The sequence below is a fragment of the Panulirus ornatus genome, chromosome 36 (assembly GCF_036320965.1).
Source record: "Panulirus ornatus isolate Po-2019 chromosome 36, ASM3632096v1, whole genome shotgun sequence".
In the NCBI taxonomy this organism is placed as follows: Eukaryota; Metazoa; Arthropoda; class Malacostraca; order Decapoda; family Palinuridae; genus Panulirus; species Panulirus ornatus.
This window is the reverse complement of record NC_092259.1, coordinates 13,760,835-13,783,504: the sequence shown is the minus strand read 5'-3', so window position 1 is coordinate 13,783,504 and position 22,670 is coordinate 13,760,835. Positions and strand designations below refer to the sequence as shown.

At 36.4% G+C, this 22,670-nt stretch overlaps 1 protein-coding gene across 5 annotated transcripts; it reads right to left on the bottom strand.

Annotated features, from left to right (window-relative positions):
• Nucleotides 1-948: 948 nt before the first annotated feature.
• Nucleotides 949-22,257, bottom strand: LOC139760387 (uncharacterized). 5 transcript variants are annotated; one of them, XM_071683503.1, is made up of 16 exons: nucleotides 22,146-22,257; nucleotides 18,081-18,352; nucleotides 16,390-16,632; nucleotides 14,917-15,316; nucleotides 13,779-13,922; nucleotides 12,390-12,520; nucleotides 10,064-10,175; nucleotides 8,026-8,215; nucleotides 7,707-7,774; nucleotides 7,041-7,181; nucleotides 6,414-6,533; nucleotides 5,949-6,080; nucleotides 4,952-5,162; nucleotides 4,708-4,795; nucleotides 2,602-2,742; nucleotides 949-1,936 (listed from the first exon to the last, which is right to left on the bottom strand). In XM_071683503.1, exons 1-16 carry the CDS (start codon nucleotides 22,159-22,161, stop codon nucleotides 1,403-1,405), a joined length of 2,943 nt encoding a protein of 980 aa, XP_071539604.1. In that variant the 5' UTR covers nucleotides 22,162-22,257; the 3' UTR covers nucleotides 949-1,402. The 5 variants fall into 5 exon arrangements, with proteins under 5 accessions (XP_071539604.1, XP_071539603.1, XP_071539600.1 ...); XM_071683502.1 differs by lacking the exon at nucleotides 22,146-22,257 and adding an exon at nucleotides 20,309-20,448; XM_071683499.1 differs by lacking the exon at nucleotides 22,146-22,257 and adding an exon at nucleotides 19,853-19,971.
• Between the last annotated feature and the right edge of the window lie 413 nt (nucleotides 22,258-22,670).

The following is a 22,670-nucleotide window of genomic DNA, read 5'->3' as shown; positions in this document are numbered from 1 at the left end:
TATACAGTGGGCTACTTACTATCAACAAATTGAAACAGGGTATATGACACAATGAGGGGATGCCACCGAAAGGTCTGTGGGGCCTAGTTGTGGATATGGGTCTGTGGTTTCATTGCATTCTATATGACATCTAGAGAATGGATGTAAGTGAATGAAACCTTCCTTCAACTCTTCATCTGTTCTTGGCACTACAAATTCCTACAGCTTGTTTCCTTCCTAATGTTAATCTTATACAGACCTTCTTTGACTGTGACAATCTCATTACCCTGAGCTTTAACAGTCATGTATCAGACTAACTTTGAAAATTGTTAAAGAGCCTTTGAAAGATGATGCAATCCAATGCACTTTTCACTTCCCTCATAATCTTTGCGTGTGTGTGATGTCACCATAATTGTTTAATCTCTTTATGAATGGTTTATTTTGGGAGATAACTGTGAGTCTAGGAAGATAGGCAGGTTGCAGTTAGTTGAGGTTAGTGGGCATGGGAAGTGAATCAGTTGCTATTCACCGAGGTTAGTAGGGAGAAAGTCATATGTGTGGATGAACTTTTATCGAAGACAGAAGACATACAGAGGATGACAGAAAGAAAAGCAGTTGAATTTTGAAGTGGAGAGGAAGGTGACTGGGGTGGAGCAATCAACTGGAGGGTTGGTGACTAGGCAGGGGTGGTTGCTTAGTATTTCCATACAGTGTGCATACAAGAGTAATGTACCAATGGGCTACAAAGGTATAGGTAAGAGGTGTTAAGGAGTGTAAGAATCATAGAGCACTGATATAAATAAGTGTTCTGGTGAGAATGGTGTTCTAAATGTTTCTTGACTAATCAAGCCTAGAATTAGATTCTTTGATATAATATGCTGCCTGTTTTTCACTCTGAATGTTCTTACTTCTCATTATGAAAAAAATAGGCAGCTGTTTCACTCTAATGCCAAATCAAAATGCAGAATCATTTGGTATTTGTTTCATCCACTTTATTTTTTGCCGATTTCCTCACGCTAGAATATCCAAAGATGTACAATGAGTATGGTGTATGAGGACTCTTCCATGTCTGAACTTTCTTCAATGAAGCAAAATTCCCAACACAATCAACAATCAAAACTACCAACAGAGATTCAGAATTGGAATCAGTTTCCCAGGTACAAACAAGATACAAAATCTAAAGCAAAAGAAAAAAATGTTTGTACAATCAGAGAGGAGCAAATGTACTAAGAAAATTTCTGATCTTACTGTGAAAAATCTATTATCACATTCATAACGCCCACAACTTTAAGAAAGGATCAGACAGTTGTTCATGAAAAAACTTTAACTATGTACACTCATATATATTTTGATATATCTGATTTGAACAAATTCATAGTAATAAATCCTCTTTAAAAATACTGATGTGTCAACTTAATCACAATCATTCCGTTTTAGGTTTAGCAGACAGATTATGTACCTGGATAGGATTATCCAAATCATCATCAATATTCTGCTGCTGTTCCTCAACAAGTACAGTTTGTTGCATATCTTGTGAGGCAGAGTGAGCTGTATACTCCCTACCTGACCCTGCATCTACCTGTTCTTGAGAAGGGTTAAATGTTGGCTGACTATGATCAACCTTATCCCCAGGGGTCAAGTCATAAAGGTGTTGTGTTTGGCTGACTTTGTCCTGCTGTGTTATTTCATACCTGTGTTGGGGAGCAGCTGATTTGTCATCTTCATTTAGATCATAAGTTTGATGACCAGTTGAAACTTTAGAACCGGGTGAAGTAATGAGATCACCTGTTATGACCTGAACTGTTCCAGGTAATGGATCTCCTGTCTCTGTGGTGACTGCGTTACCTGCTAAACGCACTGGGCTAGAGAAAACAGTAGATATTCCATCAATTGTGATAACGTAAGAGCTGTAACCATTGACGTTTTCATTACCTTGACTCCCTGTACCACCTGCAACCTGGAACACATTACTTAGATTAATCATAGTCTTGATATCAATATCGATAATATATTTCAAGAAAAATAACTGAAAATACTTGAAAAGTTTGTATACAAGTTATTTGCAAAAATCATGCATGACTGCACTGACTGATCTAGCATAAGTTACCTACAAAACGTATATAAAATCTCTGAGACTAATCATTCTTGAAATGTGGAACATTAAACTAAATGCACACATACTTGTTTAAAATTACAGTACTAAATTTCCCAAGACCACTAAACTTCCCCAATACTCATATAAAAATGAGTCCTGAGGAATGAATCCTCTCTTGATTATTGATCAATATTCATTTATCAACAAAAAACACCTTATACAAACAAAACACAGCTATCTTCCGTCATGCCATGACTAAATGCTGCCAGCCATATTTTATTTAACGATCATTCTAAATGTCATTCTTTTCATACATCCTTACCATGTTTAAAGTTTCCCAATCACTTTATCATTTCTACTTCCCCAATCACTTTACTGTTTAAAGTTCCCCAATAACTCTATTAGTCATTAAACTTTTTTCTTTTTTAAACCATGCCTATTTCCCTGTTCTACAATTTGAAATTTCTTAACTGGTTAAACCATATTCACTCTTTAGTCATCACTAGTAAGATTGATATTCTACTTACAGCACTTTGAGATATTAATGTTCCTGGTTGTAAATAATCAGATGGTATTCTGTGAACGGCCTGGAAAGTGGAAACACCTCCACCTGTAGCTGTTGGGTCATCTGGGCCAGCTGGTTGGTCCACACCAATCAGACCTTCATCCTACAGAAGACTGTTGTTACTTTCATCCTTTTAAAGCAGCAAATGCATCATATAATGGCAAAAATAAATCACACAATGACCCTACAATGAAACAGAACCTCCAATTATGTAAAGTAATACACTGAATGAGATTTCTACCCTGAGTCTCTGCTCTTATAAAGTCATTTTGTTACTAACAGTCCCTCTGCCATTAACTCAATCCTTTTAAAAACTTAAAGGATATAACTGTAAAATTAGTTTTTATAATAAGCTTAAACTTCATTCTCAAATTAATTAGTAGTTTATCACAAAAAGACTAAGTTTTAAATGAAAGAATAACAGCTCACCGTGGCAAAGACATGTGAATAAAGATGGTCAGACCTAGGTATTTCATGAAGAGATGAATAGACTTCTAAACTTTTGGCATAGTTGATATGGATGTAGAAAAATAATCAAATATTAACACAAGAAACGGTGAACAAGTATAAAAAACTAATCATAAAAAAATCATTTAAGGCTCTTCAACTCTATGATCAAATACTACAATGATAACAGACAGTAAAAAAAAATTACCTACCTACTTACAGCTATTTAACTCACTAAGAAGATCTGAAGAGCCTGACTGAGTCTTTAAAAAAGATCCATATGTCCAAAAAACTATGAGGAAAATAATTTGCACAAAGAGGAAAGTTTTGAGATTTGCAATGCATTGCACTGAAGCAAAAAATCTATCATAGTAAAAGCTTCAACGTAAGTGGAATGATCAATTTTGATCCCTAAGGAGGTCAAGATTCATAGCAATATAAATTCAAAGACTGTGTAGAGTAAAATGTGATGCACTAGCTTAATACTGAAATTACCTGAATTTTAAGCATTAATATTACATCAACACTGAATATAGGCTTTCATATGATAGCTAGAATATTGAGAACTTCCCTAACAACTCTGCTTGTGAAAAGTGGCTATGTAAGTGCTACAGATGGAATATGTCTTAAGAAAGCTTCATTAAATAAATGATGAGAACATTTAGGCTGGAGCATTAGGTAGAAGTAATTGGAGGAGCATTAAATAGAAGTAGTTGGAGGAGCATTAGATAGAAGTCAGTAAGAACATTAGGTAGGAGCTTCAACAAACACTGTGCTAGAGTTGCCCTCTGCTAGTGGCCTGTTAAGGGTGAGGCAATAAAGGCCAAGAAGTGGCAATGATGTTCACTTGTTATGGTGACTGTAATGCCATGACCCCTTGAGGGAGTTCCAATTGGAACAGGTATCAGTGATACAGACAGAAAGAAAGAGAACTTTGATTAGCAAAAAAATTTCAGAAGTCAGTATTCTGTCCATATGAATATCTCAGTACCAATGTCAAAAGCTTTTATTCTAAATAAAAATCTTCAAATGGAGCTTTCAAACAGGCCTCATCAGTCTTAATATTTATCACATGCTATTTTTCTATCCAAACATTGTATATTTAAGTGAAAAGAAAGTAAACTGGTAAGACGTGATCAGTTGCTACAAAGGCAACGTTGACTATCAGTGAAATTCTTATCCAATAGTATATTTGTACATTTATCCCTAATGATAGTTGCCATCATTTTTCTATGTACTGAGGTGAAGTTAATTAGATGATAATTTAGTCCACATTTCATATTCATCAGTATATCTAGAGTCTTTTAACTCCATTCCCATCAACATATCTTACTGAGTTCATGTTGCTTTACATTGCGAATATTCAGTGCCTTGTCCCCTAAAGGGATAAAAACACCTCAAAACAGCTTTTTTTCTAGTATTGTCTCTTATGCAGCTCATAATTAGCAACAAAATGTCAAAGCAACTAAAGCAACTTCTGCTACATAAATTTCCCTAATAAATCATTCTAAACATTTAACCATATATTATGATGCTATGGCATGTAATGATGGTCATGAACATGGTTAAAACTTGATATCTATCAAGCTAATCATATAATTTTTTCAAGATGTAGCATTACCTGCACAACAACACTGAAGACATCTGGTTCCATTTTCCCTGATATAGCTTGGGCCATCTTGTGTTTTTCATGCTGCCTCATATGTGATCTGAAAGAGTTCTTTTTTAACTCTTCAAACCAAACAAATAGTTTAATAAACTAAAATATAAAAAAAATGTACTGGATATAGGTAATTACAAACATCATATGAAATTTCATAATCATTTGGTTAAATAAACTTCACAATCATGAAATGTAAACATACCGGTATGAGTCCTCTCGCACAAATCCACTACCACATTCACTACACTTAAAGCTGCGGTAACATGATGGTCTACTGGCCCTCCTTCCCGCACCACTACCTCCGCTTGTACTATTCCGTCCTCTGCCTCCTACACCACCATTGCCAGGGTTACCTCGTTTACGACCAGATACATCACAACCATGTTTATTTCGAACGTGATAACGGAGATTACCTAAGGAAATAAATAATCCCATACAGCTTATGAAGAAAGATAAAGTGAGAGAATGAGTTAGGACACATGAAACAGTGTCACAAGTAAAGCAAAAATATTGAGATGACTGAAAAATGAGCTACTTTAGATTAAATACAAAACTGGCAAACAGAATACAGAAAAATGTAAACAGACAGTTTCAGGAATTATTGAATTCCTAAAGCAAAAAATTATCTCTAAACTTTCCAACTTTAGTTCTCACTTGACTAATACAATCACACAATCTAACTGCAAGAGTTGTGCATCTACCTTCATCTGAGATATCCTTCTTTCATCTTCAGTATATCATGCTTTTACTTTCTCTTTCATCCTAGCCTTTTTGTAATTGCTTTTAAATATTCACCAAATGCTAGAATTTTTTAAATATACTCTGCATACAATGGTTCTGTAAAATATACAGAAAATTAGGAACCTAAATATTCAATTTCCATTCATCTCTATTCCTCATAAAGTGAAAAACCCAACACTTTTATACTTAAACCATTTCGTGAAGAATTCTTTTTCCTTATTTGGCAGTAAGATGAGTAAAGTAACAACCACATGCTTCCAACAGAAAAGAACAATCAATAACAAAAGAACACTTGTCTCAAGTAAGCGTTACTCTGGGATATTTAGGTTACCAAACCTACATCTTAAAAAAACAATTGTGATTTTACAGCATCTCCCACCTGATTGTTACACATGGCATTAACAATTAGTCAGATGTAGGAAGGAGCACACTGTGTGTTTTAGAAACTTAGTACTCACCAGTAGTCTTACAAGTAAAAGAGCAGTATCGGCACTGAAAAGGTTTCTCCTGGGAATGTATTAGCATGTGTTGTCTAAGCCCTGTAGCACTTGTGCTTACATGATCACACAACTCACATTGTAACAACACATCTGTCAAGAAACAGAAGCATAAACAAGATATTCATCTCTACATTTATCTATATCATATAACCTGTTTTAAGCAATTAAAATTCTAAAACCTAATTTGCTAAGTAAATTCTTATTACTAACAGTTGACAGAAATTTGGAGAACACCAATGAATCATGTGAAGAGGAATGGCAGCTGAGACTTTGATTCATCCATGGGGCATGAAAACATTCTTTGCAGCTAATTGACTAGGTGTCTTAAGAGGTATAAAGTCACACACATTAGCAAAAAGCCATTTAAAAAATACACTATAGTTTGAATATGAAGTGATAAAGCTGCTGGGGCTGTTTACTAACTTGCATGGGATTTCTCGTGGTCCTTTAACTGTTTACGACTGTTGCCAAGAAAGTCACACTTGGTGCAGCTGAACTTAGCCCCTTTGAAGTGATTCAGTCTCATGTGTACTGTCAGATTAGCTGCAATAAACAAGTACATTAGGAAATTCTTTGAAAATGTATTGAATCAAATTATATCAAATGCTATTCTAATTTTTTTTCTGTGTAGATGAAAAATGCCCTATTGAAAGTGTCCACTGACACCCACAAAACCAAACCTTGTTAATATGTACTTATATCTAAAAACCAGACCTATCATTGGACATAAGTACAGCCTACTACACAGTGTTGTATTTACTAATGAAATGATAGTAATAAATACTGTAAGTATCTTAAACATACACTGTATCCTCTCCCAGAAATGTAAATGACACTGAACCATCATACATGCTTGCTGCAAGATGATATAGTTAAATCATCTTCAGAATATAAAATGTCATCATTGTTTTGATATGAATACACTTGCTGCACAAAGCACTTCAGCTGAGTAAAATAGAAAATTTCCAACTATCCAATTTGCATAAGGCTTTAATTTTGGCTATCTTTAGTGTACTTAACTAAGAGAAAATCTTAGCATTCTTAGCTTACATTTGATAGCACAGGCATAATCACAAGCTGAACACTTGTATGGTTTTAAACCAGTGTGAAGTCTTTCATGACGGCGGAGATCAGAACTTGTCTTGAAAGCAGCAGAGCAGTTTTCTATCATACATTGAAATGGTGTGTCTCCTGAAATATAAAACACTGTCAGACATAACAATGATAGTTAAAAGACTTTTATCATGGCATGCCTCTTTGGAAACTAGAAACAAATTATTCTGGTTCTTGATAGGAAAGGAAAAAAGCAATGTGTAGATGTTAAAGGGTTAAAAGATCACAATAAGCAGAAAGATAATGGTTTAAGAGGCTTTATAGACTTATGGCTGAGTGAATTACATATTTCACCATTAAAATGAACAATGAGAATTGTAACAAAATAGTGTTCATATACAAACAGTATGGATCTGGAAAATGATTTTATAAAGAAAAGAGAAACTGCTAGCTAAAGAACAGGAAGGGGAAATTCAAAAATCAACTGGAAAATGAGAGGATTATTGAAATAAAAAGTGTACTTTCTCAATTTCTGATGAGCATGCTATATGTGTTCAAGAAACATTACCTTAAAATATTTGGATCTAAGAAAGACTTTATTTTCTAAAGGTCACTGAGACAGGGTAAATATACCTGAGACATATTCATCTCAGTGCTACCGACCTGTATGTGTTCTAAGATGAACTGTCAGCTGAGAACCATCTCTGGCACTGTATGGACATAATTGGCATCTGCAAAGACAAGTGTTTCTAATAAAAACAGCAGTAACTCAAAAATGTGTGCATAAAAAGAAAGTGATGTGAAAATATATTAAAAATACAAGGCATACATAGGCCCTACTGGCAATTGAATTAAATTATACACGTATAGCCAGGTGTATATTCTGCATACCTACTGTATTAACATACCATTAACACATCAAAGAATATCACCAAGTAAAACTTCACACTTACAGTGTAACAACATACTGTATTATGCATACCTATAGGGTCGTTCATTTGTATGAGTTCTCATGTGCTTCCTAAGACTGCCTGAGTCAATGGCACGATAATGGCAACCTGGCTCTTGGCACCAGTAAGGTCGAATGTTGGAGTGGATTCGAGAATGCACTTTAAGCTTATCCCCTCGTGAGAAACAAGTTCCACATTCCTCACACCGGTATGGCTTTTCTCCTGCAGAGGAAAAACAGAGAATAAAACTGTGTCCATTAATATCAGCAAATCACCATTCAGAACATGACAAGTAGTACCTGAATAGGGGCTACCCATTACCATAGTTACCATTACAGTAAACATTGAGTAAATGATGAGGAATTTCTTCATTTTAGCATCCTTTCTTTAACTGACAATTTACTTTCTCTGTCAATAAATACACTCCAGTCCTGATTCTACATATCCTCAAATTCATCAGAATGTTGCAACTTCACTTTTCTTTCCCTTCTGTAATACATTCCATTGAATCTTTGTGCCCTAGTTCTCCCATCCTAGCACTGATGGTCAACTTATCAAACAATCTTCATCTTATCTAAGTACACACTGTTGATGGGGCACTTGAGAGGGCACTACTAAATACAGATAAGTAAGCTACTGTTAGGCCAGTGGAAAAGACTATAAGTGTATTTCTTTCCAACATGTTTTTGATATATTTTAAAATGTTATTCATATTACATTTATGAAAGCCTTTAATAATGTTTTACTACCTGTATTCTTCATGCTTTTTTTAAGTGTTAGTTCAAGTATGTAACTGCATCTCAGAAGTTCATCAATTGACAGCCTGAAAATTAGTCTACCAAGGTAAATGGTCATGCAAGCTTGCTATTTCAACATCCCTTTCATGGTGCTGGTAAAACCTTCTCAAACATGATAATGATGGTATACTTCATCCTACTTACCAATCAAAATAAACAGAAATATGTTTGCATTATGTTCACTAGCTTCAGCAGTCTTTGAATAACAACTAAGTAAATCAAACTGAGCACCTGATATATTCTATAATAAATGAACTCTGTGTAACACTACATATGAACTGTCTGATTTAGAAGGAAAAATAATTTGTGAGTGTCAAAGTTCATTAGTAATGGATGGGTAACATTTATCTAATGATAACATTTATCTTAGCAAAATGTAGAGCTTCAACTAAATGAACAATCTACTGTACTTGTTTTCCACATGGTTCCTTGCAGTACCTAATTAGTTTATTTCAACAACTGCAAACAAGTGGACTACATTTCAACCCATACATGCCCTCTACCCTCCTGAATATTCAAGCCCCAGCACCTAAAAATGTCTTTCACTCCATCCTTCCAAACCTTTCTCAGTCTTCTCGTCTCCTTGTTTCCTCCACTTCTGCTATGTAAATCCTCATGGTAAGTCTTTCTTTGCTTATCCTCTCCATATGTCCAAACCATTTCATCACCCCTTAGCTGGCCCTCTCAGTCGAACTGCACTTGCAACCACATCTCTCTCCAACACTCCCATTCCTAAAACAATCAACTTGCCTTGTGCTACATATCCTACTCAGGCATTTCATTTCAATAAAAATAAAATACATTTCTTCAGTTTATTTTTACCTTTATAAGTACCTCAATATCAATTTTTAAGAAAGAATCCTAGTGATACCCAGGATCTCTTTTCTGAGGTTGTAGCAGCCTTAGGCTGTGCTACTTCCAGCAGCAAGGAAATATGAATTCTTCTGGAATGAGAAGTTCTTTGACAAGATTGTAATCTCAATGATACAGCCTCACCTAAGGTGATTTTTCATTCACAGTGTAAACCCTGAGGACGCAGTCCAGTAATGCCAACTTTTCTCTCTTTATTTGCATTCAAGGCCCAGGATTTGGGTATATACACACTATCAGAACTACTATGTCTTCAAACACATCCATCTTTGCCCTAACAGACACTGACCCTCCTTCATGCATACCCAGGACCTCAGCCCCCACAGTTCCATCTGCTACCAGATCTTAGAAATGGCCTGTAACATACACACTGAAGAACAACGATGGAAAATGACAACCTCACCAGTATGTTTCCGTATATGTCGGTGAAGGTCTTTGTTATGAGAGGTGGTGAAATTGCAGTCTTTCTCTGGGCAAGCCTTCTCCTTGTGAATTCCATCATGAACCACTAAAGTCTGTAAAATGGTACCTATATAAAACACCAGAAAAGATCAAAGAATGACTTTCAGGATACACTAAATGGTCAAGATAGCACAAATAAATTGCTGACACACTGAGAATAACACTATAATACATCATCAGGGAAAGCAGAAAGATTGAAAGGGATTCTGTATGCCATATATCTATCACCTTCCTTTAAACACATGTTTGGTGTAAATACATAAACACAAAACAATACCAGCTATGCAACACAGGTACATTCCTGCTTTTGGCTACAGAGATTTACTTGGGTGCAATTCTTCATTAGACACTAATTTGTTGCACATATGTACCAGAACTATTCTAATATCTTTCTTTTCCCCCTTTAGAAAGTTAAAATACAAGGAGGGGAAGGTTTCTAGCCCCCCGCTCCTGTCCCCTTTAGTCGCCTTCTACGACACGAGAGGAATGCGTGGGAAGTATTCTTTCTCCCCTATCCCCAGAATCATAGGGTGGGGGAGGGGGCGAAAGTTCTGGGAGCAATGAAGAATGTGTGGAAGTCGAGAACATTATCTCAGAGAGCAAAAATGGGTATGTTTGAAGGAATACTGGTTCCAACAATGTTGTATAGTTGCGAGGCGTGGGCTATGGATAGAGCTGTGCGGAGGAGGGTGAATGTGCCGGAAATGAGATGTTTGAGGACAATATGTGGTGTGAGGTGGTTTGATCGAGTAAGTAATAATAGGGTAAGAGATGTGTGGTAATAAAAAGAGTGTGGTTGAGACAGCAGAAGAGGGTGTTTTGAAATGGTTTGGTTACATGGAGAGAATGAGTAAGGAAAGATTGACCAAGAGGATATATGTGTCAGAGGTGGAGGGAATGAGGAGAAGTGGGAGACCAAATTGGAGGTGGAAAGATGGAGTGAAAAAGATTTTGAGTGATCGGGGCCTGAAAATGCAGGAGGGTGAAAGGCGTGCAAGGAATAGAGTGAATTGGAACGATGTGGTATACCAGGGTCGAAGTGCTGTCAAAGGATTGAACCAGGGCATGTGAAGTGTCTGGGGTAAACCATGGAAAGTTCTGTGGAGCCTGGATGTGGAAAGGGAGCTGTGGTTTCGATGCATTATTACATAACAGCTAGAGACTGAGTGCGAACGAATGGAGCCTTTGTTGTCTTCCTAGCGCTACCTCGCACACATTTGGGGGGAGGGGGTTGTTATTTCATGTGTGGCAGGGTGGCGATGGGAATGAATAAAGGCAGACAGTATGAACTATATACACGTGTATATATGTATATGTCTGTGTGTGTATATATATATATGTATATGTTGAGATGTATAGGTATGTATATTTGCGTGTGTGGACGTTTATGTATATACATGTGTATGTGGGTGGGTTGGGCCATTCTTTCGTCTGCTTCCTTGTGCTACCTCTCTAATGCGGGAGACAGCAACAAAGCAAAATAATAATAATAATATAATAATCTTTCTTTTCAAAAGGCAACAGTTAAAGGCACAGGCACCCCACATGAGTGGCATTAAGGAAAAAAAATGTTTTACCAGTTCTTCAAGTAATTACAGACCTGCCTCTTAAAGGAAAACAATTAAAGGAGTCAAGAAAAAGGATGAAACATTGAATCAACTGGTTCTCATGTTGCTAAGTCACTTGATATCTAGTGGACATAGTCACATGTCCAGTGCTGCTATATGACTTAGGCAAAGTATGAAACATGCAAACATCCAAGAAACCATGGAATAACCATGAAAGACAGAGAGAGAGAGAGAGAGAAACAGAGGTATAATACTGTGACAAAGAGAAAAATGTTCATCTTGAGAAGCAAACATAACTGAATTGATAAAGCACAGTTTTTTTCAATGAACTCTATAAAGAAAGAAAATGGAAGAAGAGCCCCCAAAATCCATACACAAATAGCTCAACCCTCTGTACAGCTCAAGCAGCTATTCTAAGAAAGTAACATACTAAAATCATTTCAGGAAACTTCCTTATTCAGTCACATATGAGACTGGAACATTATGAATGAAAGGAGGAGCTGATAAGGTCTAAACTAGGGAAATACTGAATGAAAAAAGGACCACTGTAATGAGGATGCTGAAGGTGAAACAAGGACAAGTGGAAAGACACTGAAAAATATTTCGTTTATAAATTTTTTTTCTTAAATTGTTGTTCAAGAAGAGAGTTTAACCTCCCTCTTACAGGCAAGCAATATGAACAAATCCATTGCAATCTACCTCTTTTGGGCAAGCACCAAGGACATCAGCTTTGCTTTCAACATTCACATTTGAGTTTGAAGATTCTTCTATTGTCCCTTTAATTGGTCTGCGCACAGATCCTGAAGCTCGAACCCCACTTCCATATGCATCTACCTGTAATGAAATAATATTCTTAACATAAATGAATGTTAAAATCTTATCTTATCCATTAAGTTATACCCTATATGCATCTACCAAATACCCAGCAGATTGGTCCATACATACAGAACTATCTCCAAACACTAAAATATGGACAATATGTACTCCATTTCCCTCACTATCACTACAATTTCCCAAAATGTGATATTTCTTTTAACTTCTCCCTTCATAACCATTGTGATTACTGACCAATGTTAACTTTTCATTCTCCTTTGCTTAATCATGCAATGCTCATTTATATAAAATTCATTCATCATACTTCCTACCTATAATTTTTTTTCATACATATTCGCTATTTCCTAGGTTAGCAAGGTAGCATGATAAGTTCCATCTTTAAGTAACAACAAGGTATGGACAAATGCATAACCTAGTCACAGACATCAAGGGTGAAAGGTACAACAACAGGTATAAGAATAAAAAATGCATAAAGGACTAATTGAGAGATTATGTGCAACAAAAAAGAGCCCACCAAATTCAAGTTTCTAGAAAATACACATCAACGATTTTAATATGTAAACAGCCATAACATCAATCAATACTGTACTCCAACTGACTGAAAATCTTCTCATTAATGGCTGTAGTATTGTCAACACTCTCTTACAGTGCAACAGTGCAGTAAGGTCCACTACAGTACAAGCAAGGCCACGATACATGAAGCAACAGTGTTTCTTAAAAAGAAAAAAGAAAAGTTGAAGGATAAGTTAAACTCACCCTTGTCACTCGTCTGCCACTCCTCCAAAAATGGAAAATTCCCAGGAGATATGGACAAGCTCACCATGATAAGGAGCATATAATATGATAGAAAATGAATAGGCCTTACAGATACCATAAAAAAATTCTTAAGAACATGGTGGATTCTCCCTTGTTGCACAGAACACCTCAATTAATTTGCTTCTATTTTCAAGCTAACTCATAACAGTTAAAAGTTTTCCATTGAAGTTATTCCATTCCACGTTGCCACCAACCTCATACAAGATGACTCTACCTTCCCTTGCATAAGCCTTATCTTGCAAATCTATTCCCTTTCATCCCTTACCTTACATTTCTCATTTAGTTGCACTTAATTCAGTTTTTACCCATAACACTTCTTTCAGCATCTGAAAACATTCAATTTGATCATTCAGAAATACAGTCTGATCAACAAATACACAGGCAGGAATATTCATAAGACCTTCATGAACCTCTTGTCAACATTCTTCTATAATGGACTTGCCTGGTGATGTTGTTGAATGCCAAGCTGGAGCTGCTGGTGCTGATGGGGTTGGGTGGGTGCAGATGTGTAGTGAAGCTGACCTTCACTACTTTGCTGCACTCCATTCACAACACTTGACATCACCTGCTCACTTACACTAGCTGCAATTTTGTAAATTGTTTACCTTTTAATTCACCGTGTATTAAAGCATCTGTCTTAACAATGTAAGGCTGATTCATCTATCTGGCTATCAATTTGTATTTATAGAACTTTTTAAATACAGATGAGCATCTACCTGAGTGTTATCTGCTCTGCCTGCTTGAGGTTACGCAGAGTGAAAAATCACCTTTGGCGAGGCTGTATCATTAGGAGCAAGGTCTAATTAAAGAGCGTTTCATTCTAAGGGAGTCTACATTTCTCTGCTACTGGAAGTGGTACAGCCATGGGCTGCAAGAATCTTTAGAGAGGTCCTGGGTAACACCTGAACTTTAACAGAAATTGGTCCTATTGTAATTAGAAAAAGGGCATCTTTTTGCATTTATGTATTATATTCCTACTCTAATCCATTCTTTCTAATGTGATAAATAAATAACCATATGAATCATCTATTACATATCATCATCAATAGTAACTGTGACATGACTCCCACTAATTGTGAATGGATAAAATACATCACCTATATTCTCTTCTTATGAGATACTGTTTCACTTTGATGGTTGGTATCTATTCAGTTCATATGATAACAAAGTGTATCAAACTCATGATATGTATAATATACATTTCACAAACCATCTAATATTTCAAAGTATCAGGTTTATCCATTATTCTGAATTTTCAAGCGTATTCTAATTCTCTTCAGTAACCACTGTATATGTTATAAAGTCTTGAATTTTATTTTCATGTTTCAATAATTACATGAAATTTACTCAAAATGCAAGATGCAACTCCATATTTAGAATGATGAAGCTCCAGGTAATAAAGTATATGTGACATTTTTCAAATTATTGATGAGCAAAACTAAAATAAAATGACAAGAGCTAACGATGCTATATATGCCACAACCAAGTCACAAAAAAAAAAAATCCAAACACACAAAGGACTATGTTTCATTGGAGTTTGAAGTAAATGTATATTAACTCTATATATATGACTCACCAGTGGTGTGTGGTGGTGCTGCCTGACTAGCCAGCTGGGTAGCTAGGAATGTGGCAACATCCTCCTCCTCAGTGTGCATACTGGTGGAAGTAGTTGCCCCACCTGTGTCCCCCTCCATTCCTCCTCTTCTTTCCACTGATCCTGCTGGGGTCCCACTACTCCCTCCACTTGGATTACCTTCTAAAGGTCTATCCCCTTGTGCTCCCTCCACCAGCACTCTTCTTTGTCCTGTTCCATCAATAACTGCATTCCCTTCTCTCTCAACAGTGTTTGAAGTTGCTAATGTAGGTGATCCACCAGTGTGCCATGTTTCCCCTACAGGTGCTAATTGCAAGAGAGAACCATTTGATGCTCCATTCGTTGCTGAAGTCCCCCCAACCACCTGGCTTACAGTTCCTTCCTGATATATAGAATAATATGATCTGAAATTTACTCAAACTCTGTTAAGAAGATAATATCAGATAAACTATAAAATTCACACAATTTGACAATCAAAACATCACAACTTCAGCTGCTATCAATGGTTCTACATACTTATACCCTCCATGCCTTTTTCCATTATGCAGCAGGGTGGCAAATGCTGAAGTTCTTGTGCAATCCATTAATTTGGTCTAATTCATATTTAGGTCCACAGTCCACCATTAAAAAAATCAACAAAAGCTGTAAACCCTTCACATCTTATAAACTTATGTACTTACAAACTAAGAAGATACAGAAATACCAACAAATAACTTGGTCGGGTTGGGGAAAAAAATGAACCTCATTTAATAACACTAATACTACATACACATTCAGAATCTGGTTTAAGTCGTACATCTGCTACTGCCTTAGAAAAATCTTTATATACTTGCCACCCTTTTTTGGAGAGGAAGGGAGATTATGATCAAGAAACATAACACAAATAAAGAAATTCTTAGAAAAATCTTTATATACTTGCCACCCTTTTTTGGATAGGAAGGGTGATTATGATCAAGAAACATAACACAAATAAAGAAATTAAGGATGCTAGTCTGGAGGTTATGTGACAGTCTGGAAATAAAATATCAGCTATGTGCTTGAGGGACAACTTGTATCTAGAACATTAGTGCTTCACACACACAAAGTATGGGGGTTCACAGGAGTACAGGAGGCATGTACTAGTAAAGGGTACAAAGAAATTATGACATGGTAATGGAAAGAATCCTACTGCATACTGGAAATAATATAATGGTTCTAATGGAACATAAAAAGGTAAGAAGAAAGCAAATGAAAAATGGAACAATGGCATAACAAAAATGAGTATGAAAGGAGACTGTGTAGCAATATGTACATGAAAGTAAAGCAAGTATCAAGACTGTCAAGAAAGTAGTCATGACTATGAAGCTTTGAGAAGATTCTATATAAAACTTAAAGCTCTTAAAGTGTGAAACTGAATGACAAAATTCCCATCTAACATCAGTTGGAATATCAACACATAATCATACATAAAACAACCTGTTGCGAGTGAGGGCTGTGATGTGCATGACTGTGACTATGGGGATGATGACCTAGGCTGGATGTAAGATGTGGAACAGGCCCTCCAGACAAAGCCTGAGCCAAGATGGGAGCTGGACCCTGAAGAGAGGTATTCTGAGATGAAGAGGTGGCCACACTGGGCTCTAAAACAATGCGATACATCTGTGGTGGTCCTGATGCAGTTTGTAAGATGACATGTGGCATTCCTACAGGCACACCCATCTGAAGAAAAATCATAATCACTGTACTTATACACAATGTAAAAAAAAAAAGTAACAAAACATCAAAGGTCTGAGTATGTATACCTACAAGTAGACATATGCAATTCATCACTAAGAAGAGACTGAGATAGAGAGATGTACAGTACATTAGCAAAGGTATAAAATTTGTGTTATTATATTACAAAAAGATTAGCTATATATTTATCTTTATTTCTGATGCCTGTTCCAACTGGAACTCCCTCAAGGAGGTGACCAATACAATAGTCTTCATAACAGAACTCCAGTTCTGCTTCTTAGCCTTTAGTGCCTCACCCTTAAAAGGCCACTGGCAAAGGGCAACTCTAGCACAGTGTATGCAGAGGCTCCTACCTACTACTTCTGCCTTATGTTTCTACCTATTGCTCCTGCCTAAATGTTCCTACCTACTACTTCTCTCTACTGCTCCTACCATCTTGCCAAAAGGCAGGGCTAGTGCATTGTGCTCACAGCAGGAAAATCTAGAGTTAATAGAAGAATGAGCTGTGTGAGTTCAGTGTTGTTAAGGGTTATGTATGACAAGGAGAAATTATATGTTTGTGGACAGAATGCCAGTAGTCCACATGTGGGTGAAGCAAAAAGAAAAGACAGCTACCTGGGTCAGAGGAGTGCTGGCTCACTGCACAGCTATCAGTAACCCTCCTGACACACAGGTGGGTAGTACTCTCTGGTTACATCATGAATATTTCAACTTTAAATGAAGGAGATTTTAAGATCCTAACTTCTGTATGAAATGTCCTGCCTATTGTATGGACATTTCTAAAACTGATGGTATATCCTGGTTTTCTACGAAGAGCATAAATTTTGTATGACATTAAAAATTTCTGTAAAATCTTGACTTTATTTGTACAAAACAATCAATTTTTCCTGTAATTATATGGATATATTTTGATTCGTTCATATCATATTCTGAGGTAAGGTTGCCTGATTTCTATATTATTCAGGTATTACTGGATTATGTCTGCTTTTGGTTACAAAGACGTGAAAAGTCACTGTCAGCAAGGTTACATCATTGGAATACAATCTCACTGAACGGCTTCTCAAAGAATTCCATATTTTCCCCGCTAACATCTGTAATGCAGCATTTAAGCTGTTGGGAGCCCTAAGAGTTATCTAACAGTATTCCTGTATATTTCTGAAAACTGAATATGGAATCTTTTATGCTTTCATTGCTGAGAAAAACAAAAAGGTTTGATGAGCCCTTTTAAACCATCTTTCTTCACTTTCAGACTTGGATTACATTCTCCTCTCACAATCAAACTTTTAAATCTATTAATGGCACAACAAAATTTTTCTAATCCTAATTACTCTGCCAATATGACTATTAACCTTAGCATAAGATGAAACCTGCATCTGAAGTCATAAGTCACCCGTGAATCTGAAGTAACTAATGAATCTAAAGTCCTTACTTACCACTGAGCTGTTAGCATGATGAGTCTGGTGGACGGCCGAGGGTGATTGCAACTGAGGCTGTGGCACATTGGTTGCTGTTCCCACACTGCTATTAGCCTGACATCCCTGCCTCTTGTGTGCCACAAATTCCTTGATTTCTGTAAACTGTGATCCACATGCACCGCATATGTGTACATCGCCCCCACTTGCAATGGGCTGGTGACCAGGTTGCAAAGGAGGGGCAGAGGTAGAAGCTGTCGCTAAGACTGGAGGTTGGCTGCCTTGAATGATGGCTGAAATGAGATAAACTAAAATCATTTCATTGCAGTAAACGCCAGCAAATGCATATGCCATTCTTTTAACCGTTGTCTACACCTTTACCATTTGCAACCGTCAAAATATTTGTTTTCAGAGTTTAGAGAAATAATGAGTAGATTCTTTGCCCCCTTGAGGGGGTTCCAGGCAAGAACAGGCATCAGAGACATAGAGTAGAGATTCTTTGACAAAAAGTCTATGCTTTTGACAGTGGTATTTACAAAAACAGGTGTTCTGCAGACAGCTTTAACACCATTAAACCATTCTACAATTCAGAAGTGGGTTGGAATATTTCTTTAGAGCTTTCCTCATCGTATCAGTAGTAGGCCCATTTTCTTGTAACTATAAAGTTAATATCTGTTAGTATTAAAATTTTTGTGAGTAATTTCTATATCAGAGAAAAATACTTCATCCAGGTCTTCCTTATTAATCATTATTACTGGATGTTTACCTATAGTATTTGTACCTGGCTATTAAACATCTTCCTGCTATCTTCACAAGCAAATTTAGGCTGGGTAAAGACTCACTGCACCACTTTCCAGCCACAATGTAGTCAGATTATTTTAATCACGCAACTCTATCCTCTAATTCACAAAACTAAAGATGATTAAGATCTGAACTCTAACAAATGCTGAAGTAACTGAATGGAAACAAATGTTCATGGATTTACTGCAAAGGGTGAAATAGCATTAGTTTAAAGAATGAAAATTTGATTCCTTGTTATCTCAATTCCATAATCATATTGCATTAACAGTGCAGTTGCTAAACAGAAGTTCTTGCCCAGTGTGCACAACTAACAAGCCCAATAAATTACTAAATCAGTAGACTGTCCCTAGCCAAATAACTAAATTCCAATCTGTTAGTTATCAGACTGATTATTACTAAACGTCTTCAATAATTATACACCATCAAAGACCCAAAAATCATGTAAGGGTTTTCTGGATATGTATTTCTTATGCCCTTAGCTTTATAACATTTCTTAAAACACAGGTACCTCCTTTATATCAAGTTTTCTTTCACAAATGTAAACTCTTTCCCTGTCAAGTACAAATAGATATTTACTTATGCGTTATGTTGTCACAATAAGTTCACCAAAGCAGAATAACGTGATGCAAGATGCTACAATAACCTTTGTAATATATGATGGAGGAAAGGGAACGAATACAGCCACACTTATATTCTAAAATCAATGTTAGCTACCAATATGTTCTAGTACATGATTAACATCCTCAAATATGCAAAAGGTTTACAAATCTCATTGTAAGTGAGAAACTAAAAACTGTCAAGTTAGATTCAAGTCTACCTCGGTATAATTATTCATTGACCTTAACTAAAATGATACCGATCAACTGTTTAGACCATCCACCGTAAGTAATCAATTTAGCATAATCAAACAACGGGCTATATCACAGTATTAAGCACTTATCATTTATTTAATAAGATAATGGACCCATATTCGACGACATTCAGTAACCTACATAATATCATACATCCCAAATTTAAGGAGCAGCACCTCAGACCTAGGTATATGCACCAACATCCTAACACCAGCCGGTCAGGCCTGGTCATCCCCTGGATCAGCTGACTGGGGGACCTATACCGAGCATTCTACATCAGCAGCTCCCTTGGGAGCCACCCACCAGAGGCCAGCCCCACCCCGCTCTCTCCTGTTACCTCCATATTTGTTGTACTTTATCTTAAACAGAACATAAGCAACACAATGTTACATGGCGTCCAATTCAAATTATTTAGGGTGGATCATATTCTTGGTCAGGTGAAAATGTTAAGAAAATATGACATTATGCTCATTCCTACGCATGACGTTTGAGTGTTATGGGAAAATGGCTAAAACGACGGCCCTTCAGCATGCATAACTAAGTTTGTCACTGAAAATGTGGCCTTTTTTTCTCTCCAATGAAATACCTCCTACTTACCATAACTCTGTGGGTGATTTGATGATACAGGTACGTTCATGGTTGTTTAGTTTGCCCTCAATCACGTCTTTATAAGGAAAATATCGCAAGACTTTGTAGGCATGGCTACTATTTTCCGTTCTTCCTCTGCTTGCGTGACATTCAAGTCCCTTATAGAAATAAGGATATAACATACTTTTTTCATTTATTTAACTAATTCTAGCTAGATGGCTGTCTATAATAAAATCATTCTCACTACTTCATATCATAATAAAAAGACTGATGCTTTTCTATTAACTGAAAAGGTTTAATCTAAAATATTTTCAATTTCTAAAACTTTTTTTTCAGTCAGTACTTTCATGTGCATAAAAAGAGAGCAGAAAAATTCAATTATTTAGTAATATATATTTCAAATAAGTTCAGAGGTTGGGAATGAGCAATATACGATGAAGTGGACATACTATGAACCTCAAGGACATTCCAGCTTTCTGGACTCGGGGGCAAATTTAAAGATGAAGCGCGAAAATCAAACTAAAATATAGCTAAAATTTCATCACAGGATATCACTCAAGCACATCTAATCGGATTCTATCAAGAATAAAGACGAAGTACTGATAAGTTGATATATCTTGTGGCGGGATGCAACAAACTCATCAAAATTACAGTGGTGGACAGGAAGGGCTTAGAGTTAGTTTTGACTGAACTTCATTACACCTTCTGTACGTCCTCTGGACAGGATGATGTGTTCTAGTAATTACAAATCAATAATTACTGAGGATCTGTAGAAAGGATAACAAGAAGGCAGGGATAGAAAAAAAAATAAATGGTTTTGTTGCTTAAACAATGTAGTTAGGCTAAACATTTCTTAAGGATTTAAAACTAGACTAAGAGACTGTATCTGGGCTTGAATGTGAGTTTCCAAGATAAGTACAATGTGACCCCACACCTGGCTGCTGGCCTACGGTGCCAGGCCCACTTGACACCTGCCTAAGTCTGTTTAATAAGGTAAGTTAGTGAAGGGTTATCATGCGATAGTAATGCTGGCTGACACGTTAAATGAACTCTTAAAAACCACTTTTTGATTTGTTTCCTACCATACCATTCATTATGCAAATGTTAAGTTATTCCTAATTAGTAAAATGTTTCTTTAACAAGTTTTCTTTTTTTCAGTTTACTTCATCCTAACCTGCACTGCTCCACTCAAACATGTTCCACCATACATTCACATTAATATTTCAATATATCATTTGCAACGTTTGGTTCTACTCATAAACTGTATTAAATACGCAGGGACTCAATATCAGTCCCCGACCCAAGGAACTTAACAAATGAAAGAAAAAAAAATACACATAGCATTAAGGAAAGGAAGTAAGGGGAGCTGATAAAAGTTTCAAAGTAATTAAATAGTTCTGAATATATAATGACAGTTTTTCTACTAACAATCTGGAGGCCATGGACAAACGTCAAGACAATCATTTAAATGAGCTAAGCACAGCAGAGAGACAAGAAAAGAAATTTAGTTCATGCCACACTGAGTGTTTCTTAGAATGCATTGCTAAAGTAGGAATGCTAAGCTTTGAAGACTAGCAGAGACATTAGATTATGAGAGCCACAGGAAATTGCTCATGCGAACCTTTACCATCATCATATAACTCCAGGACCCATATTTAGTGGTCTCTTCTAGCTTCAAGCCTGCGATAAAGTCAGTAGCATAGAAAATTAGACTCTAGGTGAAGAAGTTCTTCCATGGTTGTCCAGCCATGATACATTTCGCGGGTAACCACAAGACGGCCAAATCCGGTAACATCTTGCAAATTATTCGCCTCCAAATACAGGCTAATAAAAGAAAGCAACTTACCTCCTGCATTTCCCATCCTACACCTAAATCACTACTTCGTTTTCTTCACACAACCTTTAAATGAAATCACGATTAACTTTCATAAAGAACTTCAGTGCACAAAGTTTTCTGCGGTCCTCGTACAACTTGTGTAAGAATGTCAACAAACATGTTTCCCGCAAATCATTTGATCCATTCACAAACCTGATATCTTTCAGAATATTTTTTTTCTCATTTCTTTGTCTATTCGATGATTTTTTTTTATTTTCGATTTCTTGTAGCTCTTGAGGTGATAGATCCTTGTGGTACACAGAAAAATAATTCGATAACGTTTTTCTTACTTAGTATTTCCCCATAAAGCTTCCAATTACTATTCCACAACAATGCTTAAAATCAAATGCATTAAATATACTCAATACCAGTGGTAACTTGTATCTTGAAAAAAAAAAAAAAGCGAAGCTCTGTTTGAGCGAAATTCGCCATAGATGTATCAAGTCTAATCGTACTTGTGGTTCACAAATATAATATCTCTGTCAACCTTACAAT